This window comes from Zonotrichia leucophrys, chromosome 11 (assembly GCF_028769735.1).
Source record: "Zonotrichia leucophrys gambelii isolate GWCS_2022_RI chromosome 11, RI_Zleu_2.0, whole genome shotgun sequence".
Classification (NCBI taxonomy): domain Eukaryota; kingdom Metazoa; phylum Chordata; class Aves; order Passeriformes; family Passerellidae; genus Zonotrichia; species Zonotrichia leucophrys.
In genome coordinates this window covers 18,246,534-18,261,715 of record NC_088181.1, presented here as the reverse complement: position 1 = coordinate 18,261,715, position 15,182 = coordinate 18,246,534, and the positions used below count along the sequence as shown (strand labels likewise).

At 51.4% G+C, this 15,182-nt stretch overlaps 1 protein-coding gene across 1 annotated transcript in view; it reads right to left on the bottom strand.

Moving 5' to 3' along the window:
- The window catches only part of LOC135452647 (hydrocephalus-inducing protein-like), a 64,122-nt gene that overhangs the window by 29,347 nt on the left and 19,593 nt on the right, over positions 1-15,182 (bottom strand). The window contains exons 12-24 of the mRNA XM_064722959.1: positions 14,444-14,544; positions 13,010-13,145; positions 12,396-12,560; positions 11,358-11,510; positions 9,410-9,648; positions 8,568-8,820; positions 7,798-7,941; positions 6,393-6,533; positions 5,575-5,891; positions 3,847-4,012; positions 3,268-3,351; positions 2,367-2,576; positions 1,379-1,507 (exon numbers count right to left, since the gene is read on the bottom strand). Coding sequence (XP_064579029.1) covers positions 1,379-1,507; positions 2,367-2,576; positions 3,268-3,351; positions 3,847-4,012; positions 5,575-5,891; positions 6,393-6,533; positions 7,798-7,941; positions 8,568-8,820; positions 9,410-9,648; positions 11,358-11,510; positions 12,396-12,560; positions 13,010-13,145; positions 14,444-14,544 — 2,238 coding nt within the window. The remainder of the gene's footprint in view (positions 1-1,378; positions 1,508-2,366; positions 2,577-3,267; positions 3,352-3,846; positions 4,013-5,574; positions 5,892-6,392; positions 6,534-7,797; positions 7,942-8,567; positions 8,821-9,409; positions 9,649-11,357; positions 11,511-12,395; positions 12,561-13,009; positions 13,146-14,443; positions 14,545-15,182) is intronic.

Sequence of the window (15,182 nt, the reverse complement as noted above, 5' to 3'; positions counted from 1 at the left end):
TATGTAAGGGATGTGTGATCACACAGCCTGGGTAAGGTGACCCTCAGAAACGCTCCCGTGCCAGCACAGCCTGAGATCTCAGCCGTCGGGGTCCCCAGAGTGACTGTGAGCAACCAATTAAATTTTAAGTTATGCCACAACATATGTTATAAATCCACTTTCTGACATGGGGTGAAAAATTACTATAGAGGCTGTAGACGTGCTGGGAGCCTTAACACATCGCACGTGTAAAGGAGATCGTTAGGAGAAAATGCAGACAGGCTCTGTGTCTGGGGGGCTGCAAGAGACCTTCCCCTTGGGGGCAGGCAGACCCCGAAACCCGGGAAAATTTTGCCCGTCTGACCAACAGTCTTCCTAAAAGGGCTGAGTTATGGGAGGAATCTTAGCATATACAAGCAGTTAACACTGCCAGGTTTTCCCTGCCATTTTTGCTTTTTGTTGGGCTTAGAGCACCTGGAGGGTCCGGCTCCCTGCAGAGCCGCTTCTTCCCTGTCTACGCTGCTGTTGCCGCTTCCCCGCTCGCCACGGCAACCCAGTGCTCCGCTGCTTCCCCGAGGGAGCAGCCGCCGTGCCCCGACCAGGACAAACCGCGGCTGCTGAGCCCGGCCCGGCCGCAGCCCTCGGGACAGCCAGCCCTGCTGCCGGCCGATGGAGCCGGGCCCCGCCGCCGGCCGATGGAGCCGGGCCCCGCCGCCAGCCGAAGGAGCCGGGCCCCGCTGCCAGCCCATGGAGCCCGGCCCCGCTGCCGGTAGATCCAGCCAGGCCCCGCTGCCGGCCGATCCAGCCCGGCCCCGGCCCCGCTGCCGGCCGATCCAGCCCCTCACGCCGCGGCGGGCACGCACGCTGGTGCGGCTGGCAGCACTTGCTCCATCTGCTGAGCAGGACCCGACACAGCGCCTCAGGGCTCTAGCAGTGACCCTCTGTCCCCGTCCTCTCTTTGCTCGGTCCGTTTCTCCATTTTCTCTCTCACTTTCTTTTCTGTCCCCTTCTGGTCGGGACCATACCCTTTCTTTACCAAGAAACAGTTTTCAGATATAAGGCTGCGTTTGTGCCTTATTTTCATCTGAGAAATCTATCAAAAAGAATTCTCCTCTGCTCCCCTTACAGCAGGACAGACAGTGACCAACAAACTTGTGCCTCCCACCGGTGTCTGCCTTGTGACAGCAGAGCCACCACCAGCCAAGGCCATTGGGAAGTCTATCAGGTGAGCACTTGTTTGACCTTCTCTGCCCCTGGCAGAAATTGCTTACAGCCCTATCTCTCTCATGGCTGGGTTTGGGGTTTTCCCCTCTGACTTCCCCCGCCCCAGCTTTTTTCCCTTTAAAACTCTCCCGGGCCACCTGACAGAGGGCTGGGCTCAGTCACTTGTGCTACTTACAGTGGTGGGGTTGACCAGAAACACACCAGGCAGACGCTGGTCTGCAGGGCTAGGGTTTAGCACCCAGCTGAATTCCATCTTGCCAGTGTTCTCCAGGGTGACATTGCTGTGATGAATTTCATTAAACAGCTGGAAAGAAGGCACAAGAGAGGGAAGTTGCAGACCTGGGCCTGCTGCTGACAATCTCCTTTCTCCCTCCTGGGTTTGAAAGCAGACACATCATGGGAGCAGGGACCAGGGAGGAGATAGGGGCACTTGGGAACCTGGGGAACCCCCAGGCACAGGGCACCTGCACAGCACCAGGGAGCTCTGGCAGCACACAGAGCTGTGGTAACAACCACGTGAGGGCCAGCAGTAAATGAACCAGGGGACACAGGCCCTCCTCTGCCCTCTGAGGGGTCACCAACAGCCAGGAGAAAGAGAGACAGCACTGAGGCATTCCAGAAGAAAAGGCACCTGCATGCAAGTACTGGCAAGAAACATACATGCAACAAGGGAGTCACCCAGGGCAACCTGGACAGGGCCAGCAGTTGGAAATATCTGTGGGCTTTCAACTGAAAAAGAGTGAAGTGGGGATTATATATTATATATATTTGGACAGTCTCTCCAAATATAGTGACTGGAAGCCTAACTTGATTATTGTGTGGATTAAGCAAGAGCTTTAGACAAGAGCATCTCCTTGGAGGTCAGGCTTTAAGAGTGGACCAGCAGAGGGATGTCTCAGGGACACACCCCTCAGAGCATCCCCACTGGGCCCCTGCCTGCCCCAGGAGGCAGTGTTAGGTACCCTGAAAAAGAGGCATTCCCAGCATTGTGGAGAGGGTTGGAGATGGCCATTTTAAAGCAGCTTGGATGCCAGATGTGTCCCTCAAAGTTGGACTTCCAAGCCCCAGAGCCAACAAAGGGGCTGGGAAGGGCAGGGAGCCCTGGAGCGAGGTGGGCAGGAAGGCAGCAAGGCAAGGAGCTGTGCCAGGGAGGTGTGTGGTACCTGAGAGCCACAGTAGGTCTCCCGGGGGCTCACGGAGTAGCTGATGCATGAGGCCTCCCCAGTGAGCATCACCTCGTAGGTGGGGCCTCCCTCCACGTAGCACAGCGCCGTGACATAGGAGATGGTGTTGAAATGGCTACAGAAGGTGAAGGAGACCTGCTGGCTCTCTCCTGGCTGCAGCACACCTGACAGTGGCAGGATACTGAAAACCTGAAGGACGGGAGAGATTGAGGTGTTGCGCATGGAAATGGATGCAAAGAGCATCTTGGAGCAAAGTGCAGCTGTACCTGGAGGAGCCTATTCCCCAAATACTGCCAGAATCACCCTCACCTCATCCTGCATCTGTGCCACTGACCAGTGGAGGGACCATGGGGAAAATCTTCTCCCATACTCACGGATCAATGCATTAATTAATACACTACATTAAAGTAAATGTCTCCTGGCAGTAGAAATTCTCTCTCATGCACAACTTGCCTTTAAAAAGCCTTTCTTACTGCTTTTAGCAAAGGTGGACACTCAGAGTCAGAGCTCTTGGAGCTCAGGGAGCTCAGAGAAGAACTCCAGCCCAGCTCATCTGACTCCTGAGGCCTTTCCCCTTTCTCTCTGATATATATGGTGCGTTCTCAAGGTGCCTCAGCAAAAGCTCCTGCAAAAATCTCCTATGAGATGAGGTCCAGGGGGAGCAGTGCCCTCCATAGGCGCTGCACAGCATCCTTGGGCAGCCCTACAAGGTGTCCTGCATGGCCTCTCCAACTACCAGTTGCTTCAGCAGCCCTTTGTGATGGGCCTGCAGGGATGGGAGGCCCCTCTGTGGCCAATGCTGAGGGCCCCCAGTGGCACTGGGAGCTGCAGCCCTGCTTGCCACACTGACAATGGGCAAGGGAGACAGATTCCCTCTTACCTCCTCCGTGGCCACGGGAGTGTGCAGTACATCCCTGGGGGGCATGGTTCCCGCCAACTCTAGTTGGCTGTAATACCGTGGCACCTGAAAAACAAGTCATTTTCTATGCTGGGAGGAAGAGACAGCCACTTTGCAAAGTCCCACTTTGTAAGACAGCTTCAGGGCCAGCAGTGCAATAGCAGCTCTCTAGTGAAAGCAGGGACCTGCAAACAGGGAGTCTGGCTGGTTTGGGAAGAGGCTCCATGGAGCTCAGGACGCATCACAGCTTGCTCTGGGAAGCAAGCTGGAGGTCTTCTCATCATGCTGCAGATAAAAGCCTCATCTTACATTGGGAAGGAAACAAGGCAAAAAATCCCACACTCAACACAGATCTGTAGGATCTGAGTCAGCTTCTCCAAGGAAAACTCTCCTATTTCTCCCTCCCCCTCAGCCCATGTCCAGCCACTGGCCCTGCTGCCCGACCAACTCTCAGGGCACAGCACAGCAGGGCAGCAAAAGGAGAGGTCAGCAGCACAAGCGTGACCTGGTGCTGGCAGGCTGGGGAGGCCACACAAGCACTAGGTGTACAAGAAAATCTACCTCTGTTACTGAAGAGTGTGCAGAATCCTGCGATTCTTTCAGGGCTGTGGTTGACTCCTCCACATTTCTAAACCTGAGGCGTCTCCTGAGAGATGACGCGGAATGCAAACTGGTTCTCCTCTCCTTGGGTGGTCGGGGTCTGAATTTAGCTGAGCTAAGCTCATATCTGGAATATAACATAACTATGAACAGGGAGCTGTAGTGGGAGGGAGGGACACCTGCACAAGCAGCTCCTGGCCAGGATGCAGCCCCTGGGTGGGTGCTGGCACGTTGGACTGAGAAATGGTTTGATCCAGCCCTTCCCAATCCAGGCTGGGGTGTCTGTTCTAGAGGCAGCCCAGGGATGGCACTGAGGTGCTGCAGCAGCTGCAACTGCTTCCATTGAGCAACTACATAGGACAGGCATTAACACCTGGTGGGGATGCAAACATCACAGAGGGAGAGGAAAAGACAGAGAAGGCAGCAAAAAGGTGAGATTTGAGACACCAAGGGGTAGAGCCGGCCAATGATGAGCCAGCACAGCCCCCACCCCCAGTGCCCAACACCAGAAATTGCAGCTCCACCAGGTATTTATCAGGAATGTTTCCCTGACAGTGTTGGGGGACTTGGTTGACATTTTCCAACACTCCCAGGTGACTCAGGTCACATCCCCCATTTTAAATTGAAGCAGGTGCTCAGGGTAACTCTGCTTGTGTTTCTAACACCTTGTGAGGGACACGGTTGAGCTGTGCCTGCCTGTCACCCTGCTGAGCTGCAGGTGCTCCCCACAGTCAAACATGACCTGGATGCTCCATTCCCAGACAGGCCTGTAATGAGCTGCTCCCCAAAGAATCACTGCCTTCAGCTTTGTAGCTTGTTATCTAAGGCTAGGTTTAATTTCTGGATGAGGTGCTCTCTCATCATAACCCCCAAGAGATCCCTAATCATCTATTCCACTGTCTTTAGTTTTAATGAATGGTTTGAGGCAACTTCCCAGGACCACGGTGCCCAGAGAATGACATTTTTCACTCTAAAGTAGAGTAGAAACTCTCTGGGAGGCAGGGATAGGAGATGATGTGATGAACAGTCCTGCTGCCAAGCACTACAGAACCCATAAGGGACATGTTGCAGTGAGGAGAAATCAAAATGAGTAACAAGTGTCACAAAAAAAGGGAGTGAAGAATCCAAGATGTCCACTGAAAGCTGACCCCTGGGAAAGAAATCATCCTGGCAGTAAAGGAGTTGTCTCAAAAAGAAGGGAAGGGAAGGCTGTTCAGCTGGCTGTTCAGCATCAGCCCAGGCACTAAGTAGCTCTTTGGCTGGTGTTGGGACCTTCTGGGCATCCTCCAGCACAGTGCAAGGGAGGAAGGCAAGGAGCAGAGAGCAGCTCCTGCAGAGAGGACCCATCCCAAAGCAGAGGGACCAGAAAGGCCTCCAGCAGCACTGTGGGAGCTGGGACTGGGAGCCCTTCATCAGGTGGACATGGCCCCAGGCCACAGAGGTCTGAGAAAGCAGCTTTCACCCCAGCTTTCCTTCCCAGGGGAAACCACTCTGGGGGCTATGCAGCATCAAACTGGTGGAAAACCTGTTCCCTGAGCATCCAGCCTGAGCACAGCTGGTCGGTGTTATTTGCACAAGAAAAAGTCAGAAGCAGTCTGTCAGATCCCAGGCAAACAGCTTTGTTCTTTGCCAAGTACAAACAGGACACCAGCAAGAAGAGCTTCAAGGAGAGGGCAAAGGTGCACATACCTCAACCTGTAAACCTGGCTCTTGGAATGGAATGACCAGTGGTACTGGACGGGCAGTGGGCTGCAGTTGGTTATCTTCAGAGAACGCACTTCTTCAGTGCCAGCCACGATGCAGCCAAACTCCAGGGATCTGGACTGCATTTGGAGATTTGGGAAGTACACTTCTCCCCAAAGGATGACACGCTCCACAAGAGGATGGCCCCTGACCATGTCTATCTTCAGAAGCTTCTCTGTTTTCCAGCTCTTATAATCCAGTTCATAAGCTGGGTCAAATGCGATGTAGAGATGGCAGGTGTCTCCTACATCCACTCTCACAGGCTGCAAGGAGATGAGCAGTAATGAATCGCCTGTGGGATGATGTCCCAAGGTCTGACAGCAGCAAACAGTAAATGTTTTGAAAACATTTACAAAGTGACCCCAGCATGGGCTCCTCAGTTCATGGTTCATCTCTCTACAGCAGGGATCTGACTGCAGGCACCACAGTCCAGTCCAGGATCCCTCAGGCTCCCGTTTCTGTGCTCAGCCCCAATCCAAGGGGTGGCTGCTGGAGAGCTGGCATGCTTTCCAGGAGACACCTTTACTGCAGGGCTTGCCCAGACCCAGCTGCCTGCTCCCTTCTCCCTGTGCCTTATTAAAGCCAAGATGGATCTTCTCAATTCAGATACTATTTTGATTCTTTCAGCAGCTTTGCTGATGCAGCTCAGGCCAGCCCACTGCTGATGCTACAGAATAAACTTCTTGAATCAAGGAGCTCCCAACAGAAAGGCACCACCACATCCCTCCTTTCAGACCCCACTGGAGGAGTCCAGGGCTGCTCACCTGGCCACCTGGGAGGGGCTGCTTCTTCTTATCACAGACCAGGAACGGCTGCTCCAAGCCCAGCATAAGGTCCAGTGGCAGCAGGCAAGTGTTTTTTATAGCCAAAGGCTGGTAGTGCAGCCTCAGGACATCACTGGGTTTCTATAGAAACAGGAGAAAAGGAAAACCAGCCTCAACTAGCCATAGACGTCCTTCTCCTTCTGCTGCATCTCACATTCTTCAGCCCTTCTTCAGAAGTGCATACATCTCTATTTACCCTTTCTATTTGTTTCTACCCTTCCAGGCAGTTTTTCTTTATAGCAGATGCTTTTCATGTTTAGAAACCACAGCATCATCTGGGGGACAGGGAAACACACCCACGTACAGATGAGGGAATAGGCCCCTGAGAGGAGGTGGCTGCTTGAACAAGATCTAAAGCAGAAAGTGAATCCAGACCATTTGTCTCCAGTTTTGTCTTTCTGTTGGGCAAAACAGCACTAGATGGTCCTCACTCACATGCAGTCATTTCTCACAACCTTATTGGCTCTAGCAGCCTCACAAAAGCCCGGGCTCTTCCTTCCTGTCTGTGCATTGTGCTGGGCTTCCAGCATGGTTCAGAGAAGCCAGAGGCTTTGGGAAGTTAGTTCTGGAGGTACTGGTATCCAACAGGTGCTGTGCCATAGTATGCCATAAATCAGTTTGTGTGTGTGGCATTGAGCAGAACCCAGGCAGAATCAGGGAGAGCTGAAAAGCTCCTAAATAACATCTGAACTGCCTGTTCCAGGGGGGATTTTGTACTTCAGTGGAAGCCTGGGAAACCAGAGGAGAGGCCTGAAACTACAGAAACCAAAGGATGAAAGATTTTCTCTTTTTTATACAACTTGCAGGAGAGGGAAAGGTGATGCTGGAGTTGGGATCCAGAGACTAAAGGGCACCCGCTCTGCCTCAGTGTTATCATCACTGCAGTTGCAGGATGCCTGGGGGTCCTTTGAAGACTTAGGGAAATGCACAGAGCTATACTATATAACTATACCATAAAGCATTCATGCCAATAGCAGAGAAGGCAAAGAGACATAGAGGTGATGGGTTTTTCCTTGTCAGCCTGAGGAATTCACAGGAATCTCCATTTTTCCCAGCTTCCCTACAGCATCAGTGTACAGCCATCACCGTGCCATGGAGCATCCTCCAAAACCTCTCTTTACAGTGAGCAGAGAAATTTGCATTTCTCTGGAAGTGGCCACGATCCCCCTTGGCAGTGCAGCTGTAACTGCAATTTTACTTTGGGGAAATTAAATACCAGTCTCATCCCTAAAAGCATCTTCACTCACTTTACAGAGTGCCTCAGGAAGGGTAAAGAGGGGCTTTAACACAAGCACACACCCCCCTCAGCCATGCTGTTAAATGCCAGCATGCAATCCAGACTTACCTTGGTCACCTGGAAAGAGAAGTGTCTGGCTGACAATTCTATAGAAGGGTGAATAAACTTGCAGGTAATGACTGTCTCCATTATCTTCTCAGTCCTGCTGGTTGCCATACTGACAGCTTCACACATCACATAATCCTGCACCTCCTGTGTGCAAGAGTCACTTGTCACCAGTGGGTGGTGGCAGAGCATCCAGCAAATGCCCTCCACTGGCTCAGCACCCACCACCCACCACAGGCTCTGTAATTGTCACAGAGTTATGGTCACTGCCCCCTTTTCTTCCAGTGATGCAGCTTATTTATTTTGTGCTCAATTGTCTGTAACACTGCACCCCAATACCCACAAAAGGCACTTGTGAGATAACTCCCTCCCTTCACAAGGCTTTTGTTTTACTCCATGCTTACTCCAGATAAAAATCACTTGGCACTTGTTTAATTCCCTTTCTTTATGGGCTTTTAGACTAAGTGTAACTTATTTCTCTGCCCTTCTTTGCTGACTCAGCATGCAGCACTGTTTGCCCAAAAAGAGCAATATTTCCTTCCACTGCTGCTTTGGGATCAGCACTGGGTTTTGGTAGCTGTGGAATCACAATAAAGCCTTAGCTGGTCTGATGGTGGCCAGCAAGGAAAGCAACTGGTGCTGCCACAGAAACGTGTGGTCTTACATCAGCTTCTTGAAGGCCTCTGCTCATTTCCCCAGGGAAATGTCAAGGGACAAGGCCAGGGGAGGGGATCTGATGGTGGCCCAGGCTCAGCCCGCGGTGGGGATCTCACCTGTGCGATGCTGGAGAAGCCTCGCAGCACCATGTCCTCACACCGGCCTGGCTGCAGGTCCATCGACAGCGGCTCCAGCCCAAACAAAGGCTCGGCACGTCTGGGGCTCTGGGAATCATCCTTGGGCCTGCTGAGGGCTGAGACACTCTGGCCCTCCTGCTCAGGTGGGCTGTAGCAGTCCACACTCCAGAAGAGCCGATGGAAATGGTGGCCCCTGTTTGTTACTTTGAACTGACAAATACAGGGCACGAGGCTAGAAAAGAAGCCAGGATGGAAAATAGTATGGGAGTAGCTTTTTCCCTGGTCATCAGATTGCTCCCAGTGAGCAACTTGAGGTGTTAATTGCTTGGAGACTGTCTACATTTCCAGCTCCTAATGTGGACCAGAAATAGTGTCTGATAAGGTGCGCTTTTGACATTATTATTGCAAAGGGAAATATGTTTATAATGGTAATGTAACATTTGCCAGGTGAGGCTAACAGGAGGTGGTGTTTTCCTCCAAGATGTTTGTTCTGGGTTGAATCATACTGTTACTGTCTTTTGTATTAATCTGTCTTTTGTTCTGGGGGAGCCTGTGAGATCATTACTTGGTCAAGTGAGGACATCAGTGTATCAGAACTAAAGACAATTCAATGGCAATTTAGCAACTGGTTTCCCTGTCAGTGGCTTTGGAGGCTGTCTAACAAGTCCCAACTGCCCATCACATGTTTGTAAAGGAATCTCTGCCTTCAGGGAAGGAGTCAGGGCTTTCAACACTGAAGAAGACCTTGCCTGAAGGACTACAGCAAAACTGCTCTTTGTTGAGACAGGAGGAGGAGAGGCGGGAGTGGAGAGATCTCCTACCTGAATTGGTATCCCAGGTTGAGCTCTGGGGCGAATGGTTTGTCTATGACAATTGTGGTGCCAGTGCCCAAAGCCACCAGCCCGAAGGCGGTGCTAAGGCTGCTCCCAATGAACACCCGGACAGGGACAGAAAAAAGCCCCCTGTCATCCAGGGTAGCTGTGACAGTCACAGGCACCTCACCCCCAGCAGGGATCACTCCTTCGCTGGGTTCAATGGTACAGCAGTGGCGTTTGCGAACCTGTAAGACAAGCACAATATGCATTTAGGAAACCACCCTGGTCTCTCGTGGGCTACAAGAGAAGAAAGACTAAAGAGAGGATGATAAAAATCATAAAAGGTTTAAAATCCCTAAAATACAGTATTGGCCAACAGCAGAGTTCATATAACCTGTATTTTCCCCTCCTTCAATGGACTCACCCAATTAACCCAGTTTTGCCCAACCCAAGGGACGCTTATCCTCAGGACAGTGTTCCTTCCCCAGTCTTTCTCTGCAGTGTGGGCCAAGGAAAGCTGCTTTCTCTCTCCTGGCTTCCCACAAAGGCTCAAGGCCACAGGAAGCCAGGACTGCTCAAATCCCACTGCAGAAACCACATGGCTGGAGGACACTGCTGAGAGCCTGAAGAATATATCTCTGCAAAACCAGTTGTGCAAAACCCCAACACCAAACTATTCTCCACCAAGGGGCCATCAGTGCTTCTCAACATCCCCTGAAGGACTGAAGCCCTCACTCCCCACCAATCATCAGCTGTAGAGAGGCGCCCCAGTGCCCTCTGCTTTGGAAAAGTCACCTCTAAATGCTTATAGCAGAGCAGGAAAGCGGGAAGCAGAAAGAAAACTGGATGCATGTGCTCTGTGGGCACGGCCCACTCTTCCCAAGAACTGTTGTCGTCTCGTTTCTCATGGACTTCATGGACTGAGCAAGGGAGCTGGAAGGTGCCCAAAGGAGGGAGGAAAGGCCTTGCACCAGCACAGCTGTACAGACACAGCTCTGCAGGTCCAGCCCTGGTACGAGCACGTGAAACCCAACCTGTACACACCATGAGCACCCAGCCAAGGTGCACTGCTCCCTGCAGAGGCTGAAAGCACAACTCCATTGTGGAAATAGCTGGAAAAGCAGCAAGAGGAAAATTCACACCACTCCTTCTTGGCCCAGGAGGCTGTGGCTGGACTCTCCCACAGGGCCTGATGCTTTATCCACAGACCAAACAAATCCATAGCATCAGGTTTTATCCAGCTCCACAAGTTCAACACACCCAGCATGAAGAAGAACAAACCTCAAGCCCCTCACAGATCTCCCCCTCCAGCAGACATCCCAGCCAGCCCCAGGCCCAGCCTACGAGCCCTTCCTGGCTTCACCAGCCCTGCTCCCCCTGCCAGGGGAGCAGCCCCAGCTCCTTCTGCCCTCTGCAGCCCCCACACATTAAACAGCCTTTCTCTGCAGCTGCTCCCCAAAGATGCTCTTCAACAGCACAGAGATCACAGGCTGGGGGTGCACAACCCCCACACTTGTCTTTGTGTGGACAGCCCAGCTGGATTGACCCACAGGAGCCTCCACATGAGCCGTCTGGCACAAAGCAATTGTAGGTGGACAAGGAAATCATTGGGAAATCCATGCTCTGGGGAGCAAAGGACCACAGGTTTCTCTTGAGCGCAGAGCTCCAAAAATGTGATCACGCAAAGCTAAAGACCTTCCATAAAATTAAGGGAGAACTTGTCAACACAATCCAGATTAATTTCTGCTCCAACATCTCTGCACCTGATTTCACTGAGGGGTGCCCCAGCTAAAACCACTCCAGAGCCAGGTTCCTCTTGCCTTGCTCAGATGGAATATTGGAGCATCTTGCCTCCTCTCACACAGGGCAATATGAAAATCTTGCATATAAAAACCAAGTCATGGCTGCTACTGACCAGTCCATTTCCCTGGAAAACAGCCCCACAGATACTTACAACCTCCATCCTGAAGTCTGCAGGGACAAGACCTTTGTTGAAGAGGGTAAGACTTCGTGAAGTAGGCTGTAGTGCTGGGATCTTGCCAAACTCTATCAGCCTGGGACTTGGGTAGATTTCTGCCAGCTGTCCAGTACTCCGTAATTCTGGTCTCTGTTCCAGGAAGCAGGCAAGAAAGATTTAAAAACAAACCAAAACAAACCATAACAGGGAAACCTAAAAAAGCTTAAACAGCTCAACTGCACTTGAGTTGTTTCTTTAGGGAATGCTTCCACTTTCCAGCTGAAATGCTGGGCTTTTAGAAAAAAAAATAAATTACATATTCACCTCCAAATTAAAAAGGATTAAGGTATGAGAAACTTTCCAACCACAAATTATTGGCCCAAAGGTAAAAGCTTTGCAAGGAATTTCTAGTTAAGACCAGGCTGAGAGTTAAACAATTAGTTATTCTGGTGGGGAGAAACCCTCCTCTTTAAGGGAAGCAGCCTGATAGTAGAAAGCAGCTGTTTTGTCAGACTTCAGCTTGCGCTGCCTGTCTTGGCACAGCTTGCACTGCCTGTCCCTCCTGTTCACTGATTTACATGCAGTGCCACAATGGCCCAGGTTCAGATGTTTGGTGCCACCCAGGGAATTTGGCATCATCATTTCCATCTGTTTTAGTATAAATTTACACCTCTCTCCAACCACTCTTCAAATGCCAGCTTTCCTTTCTTTTACAGAAGGCTCAAGGTTCCCAGAAGTCTTCTGACATCCTCTTTTGTGCTCAGAGAGATGACAAGACATTTTAAAACAGATGTTTCCAAAATGATTAGCATTAAAGATTAATTAACTAAAATAATCCTTGATTCCAGCTTAGATGAACTACCTTCTGTGTCAGACACTGAGGTCACCACCTATGAGGCACGGTCTGTTTGTGCCCCCCATCCCTCCTGCCCTTCTCCCCAGCAGCCTGTGCCTGTTTTCCCCAGCAGAGTCCCTGTCCCTGTGCACCCTGCCAGGAGCAGCTGCACACAGGCTCACATCTCCCCTTGCCCTCACCAGGGGGTTTCTCTCATCCCCGAACACGCCGATGAGAACGTCGGTGCGATGCTTGTCCAGTGTTTGGACTTTGATTATAACGGGGACCTCGGCAAAGCTGTGAGGCTGGACAATCCCACAGGGCTTGGGGCTGGAGTAGAGCACAGGAGAGTCCTCCTCGCGTTCCTGGAAGGGACACAATGAAATGCAGCTTTAGAGGGACCTCTGAAGAAACCTTAAACTCCTGAACATCCACTGCAACAGCAACTTACACACATGTTTAAAAATCCCCAGAACAAAGGTCAAAGGCAGAAACAAGATGCAAGAATTGCAGGCTTAGCATTCTCAGGGAGCCCTGCAAGGAGGGTGCCAGCACAGGCACTGGTGTCTGTGGATGCAGCAGCTTTCAACAACTCTCTAAGATCTCTCACAAGAAAACAGCCTGAAGACTAGACCAGAACATCAGCTGTTTCCTCAGGAGGTTGAACTGCATCCTAAAGTTTACATTCAGGATCCTGTTCTCAGCAGATCTTTAAGACTGAATAGAAACCAGCAAGGCTTTATCCAAACCCTTTTTTCCCCCTAATAATCTCCTCAATAATATTTGAGAGGAGGAAGTGGATGTGATGCCAAACCTGGGGAATAAGCCCGTAGCAGCCAGGAAAGTCGGTGTCATTTGCAATGAGGAACTTCCTCTCGTATGGCACATTCAGGTGGCACTCATCGTACAGCAGGATTTCAGGGTACACTCGCAGCTCAGGAACGAGACATCTGGGCAAAGAGATGACCCCAGGGGAATCAGAGATACTGAGAGAATGGAGAATGCCTAACCCCAAAGATTGTGAAATGGAGCAGAACACATTGGTCACTGTCAAATGCACATTGAAGAGCCCTATAGTCATAAATTGCCTTCTAAGTCTTCCCACTCCAACATGTCTTGTCAAGGAGGGGCAAACCCTGAGAGGCAGCACCCAGAGGCTGCCAAGTGCCCCAGGCAGAGCACTTTGCCCCACAGCTGCCTCAGCCCCTCCTTTGCCCAAGAAGGCTTGCAAGGACTCCTGGAACAGTGCCAGTGACCCACGAGCTCTGGGGGAGCCTTCCCAACAAGGATCAGTGCTCCCTAAGGCTCAAGGAACACACAGCTCCCGTGTCTCAGTAAAAATGACTCAACAAGGATCAGTGCTCCCTAAGGCTCAAGGAACACACAGCTCCAGTGTCTCAGTAAAAATGACTCCCTTCTCTGCCATGGTGCTGTTGCCCTGCCTGAGAACTCAGCTCTTTGCCCCAGCCCTGGAGGGCACGAGACAGCAGCTGCCCCACAGAGGGGCTGATCAGCCCCTGCCAGGCCCTGCAGCTCCCTGGCTCCTTCACTGCACAGCTCCAGGCACTGCCTGGCCCCAGCTCCACCTGCTGTACACAATGGCAGCCCAGGCACTGCCTGGATGGCTCTGCCTGCCACAGGGAACAGCACCAGGGAGCTGCATCCCTCTGGGCATCACACTGACACCCACAGCAGCACAGCACCATGGAATTCTGCTGCAGCAACAACCACTTTTGGTTTAAGTCGGAGAACATTAAAGCTCAAAATAGGAAGCACAGGGAAGAACAAAAACTGGAGCTGACCTGCCCCATCAAGGGCTGCTTTCCCCTCATAAGATCTTGCACTCACCACTCTTTCTGTGAGCCACTTTCCCTTGTCACATGCTGTCATTAACAGAACCAGACCCTGACTCTCAGCAGCTGCCTGGTGTGGCCCAAACCAGTGCACGGTGCTCACAACCAGCACAACCCCACCTCTTGCAGGAAGGAGAGGAGGCCCTTGGGAAATTTGTTCTACCCCAAGGAACAAACCCCAGGCCAATAAAAATATCATTCCTGATTCCTTTAGAAAAAGGCTCAGGACTGTGCTGGGCTTTGAGCTTTTCACCACAGACTGCTGCCCAAGCACTGCTGTTCTCGTGTCCAGCTGGCACAACATGAGGGCATTCAGCAGCACTTCTCCTTGGCAGCTGCAGCCAGCACAGCCTGGGCAAGGCAGTGCCTGGGGGAGGCCAGGCAAGGGCTGGTACCTGGCTGTGATGACCAGTGCTGTCACTCCCTTGCCAAAACCCTCCAGGTCCACCAGCATTCTCCGGTAGAAATCCACCACGCTGTTGGAGCACAGGGTCACCTGGTGCAAGAGAAAAGCAGTCAATTCTTCCTTACAAAAGCTCATTACCCACCTGTAATATCCTCCAGTTCTTGTTTCATGGTAGGGAAAGGGCAGATTTTGCCTTAATTCTTCTGCTGGTCCATGTTAGAGCACAGTCTCAGAGTAACAAAAGCCTTCTGGCAAGACCAGATTTGTTAAACACACCTTGCTATCAGGGCGTAAGTAAACTACATTAAAACATTAGACTAAAGCTTTATGCACTGCTGTATTCAAATTAAGGGGCCAATTTTTCATCTGACTAGGATGACATAAACACAGAGGAAATCTGCTGACTTGAACAGAATGAGTTCAGCTTTACAGTAGGAAGCTGAGGGTAAAGTGTGGCCCAGCAGGTGCTGGGCAGTTCATGGCTGCAGTTTTTTTGTCTCCACTGGAGATCCCTGCAGTGAACACAAATCATCTGCTCCCCAGGAGGGGGGAAATGAAACCAAGAAAAAAAGCTAACTGCTTTATACAATAACATCTCTCTAACAGCCACCTTCTGCCCTCATCCTTGCTCTGCCCACTTGTAATCAAATAAATCGCTCTCGAAAACACAAGAATGGCTTCAAGCCTTGACCATAAGGTCTGTGAGCTCAACATATGATTTTGGAAAG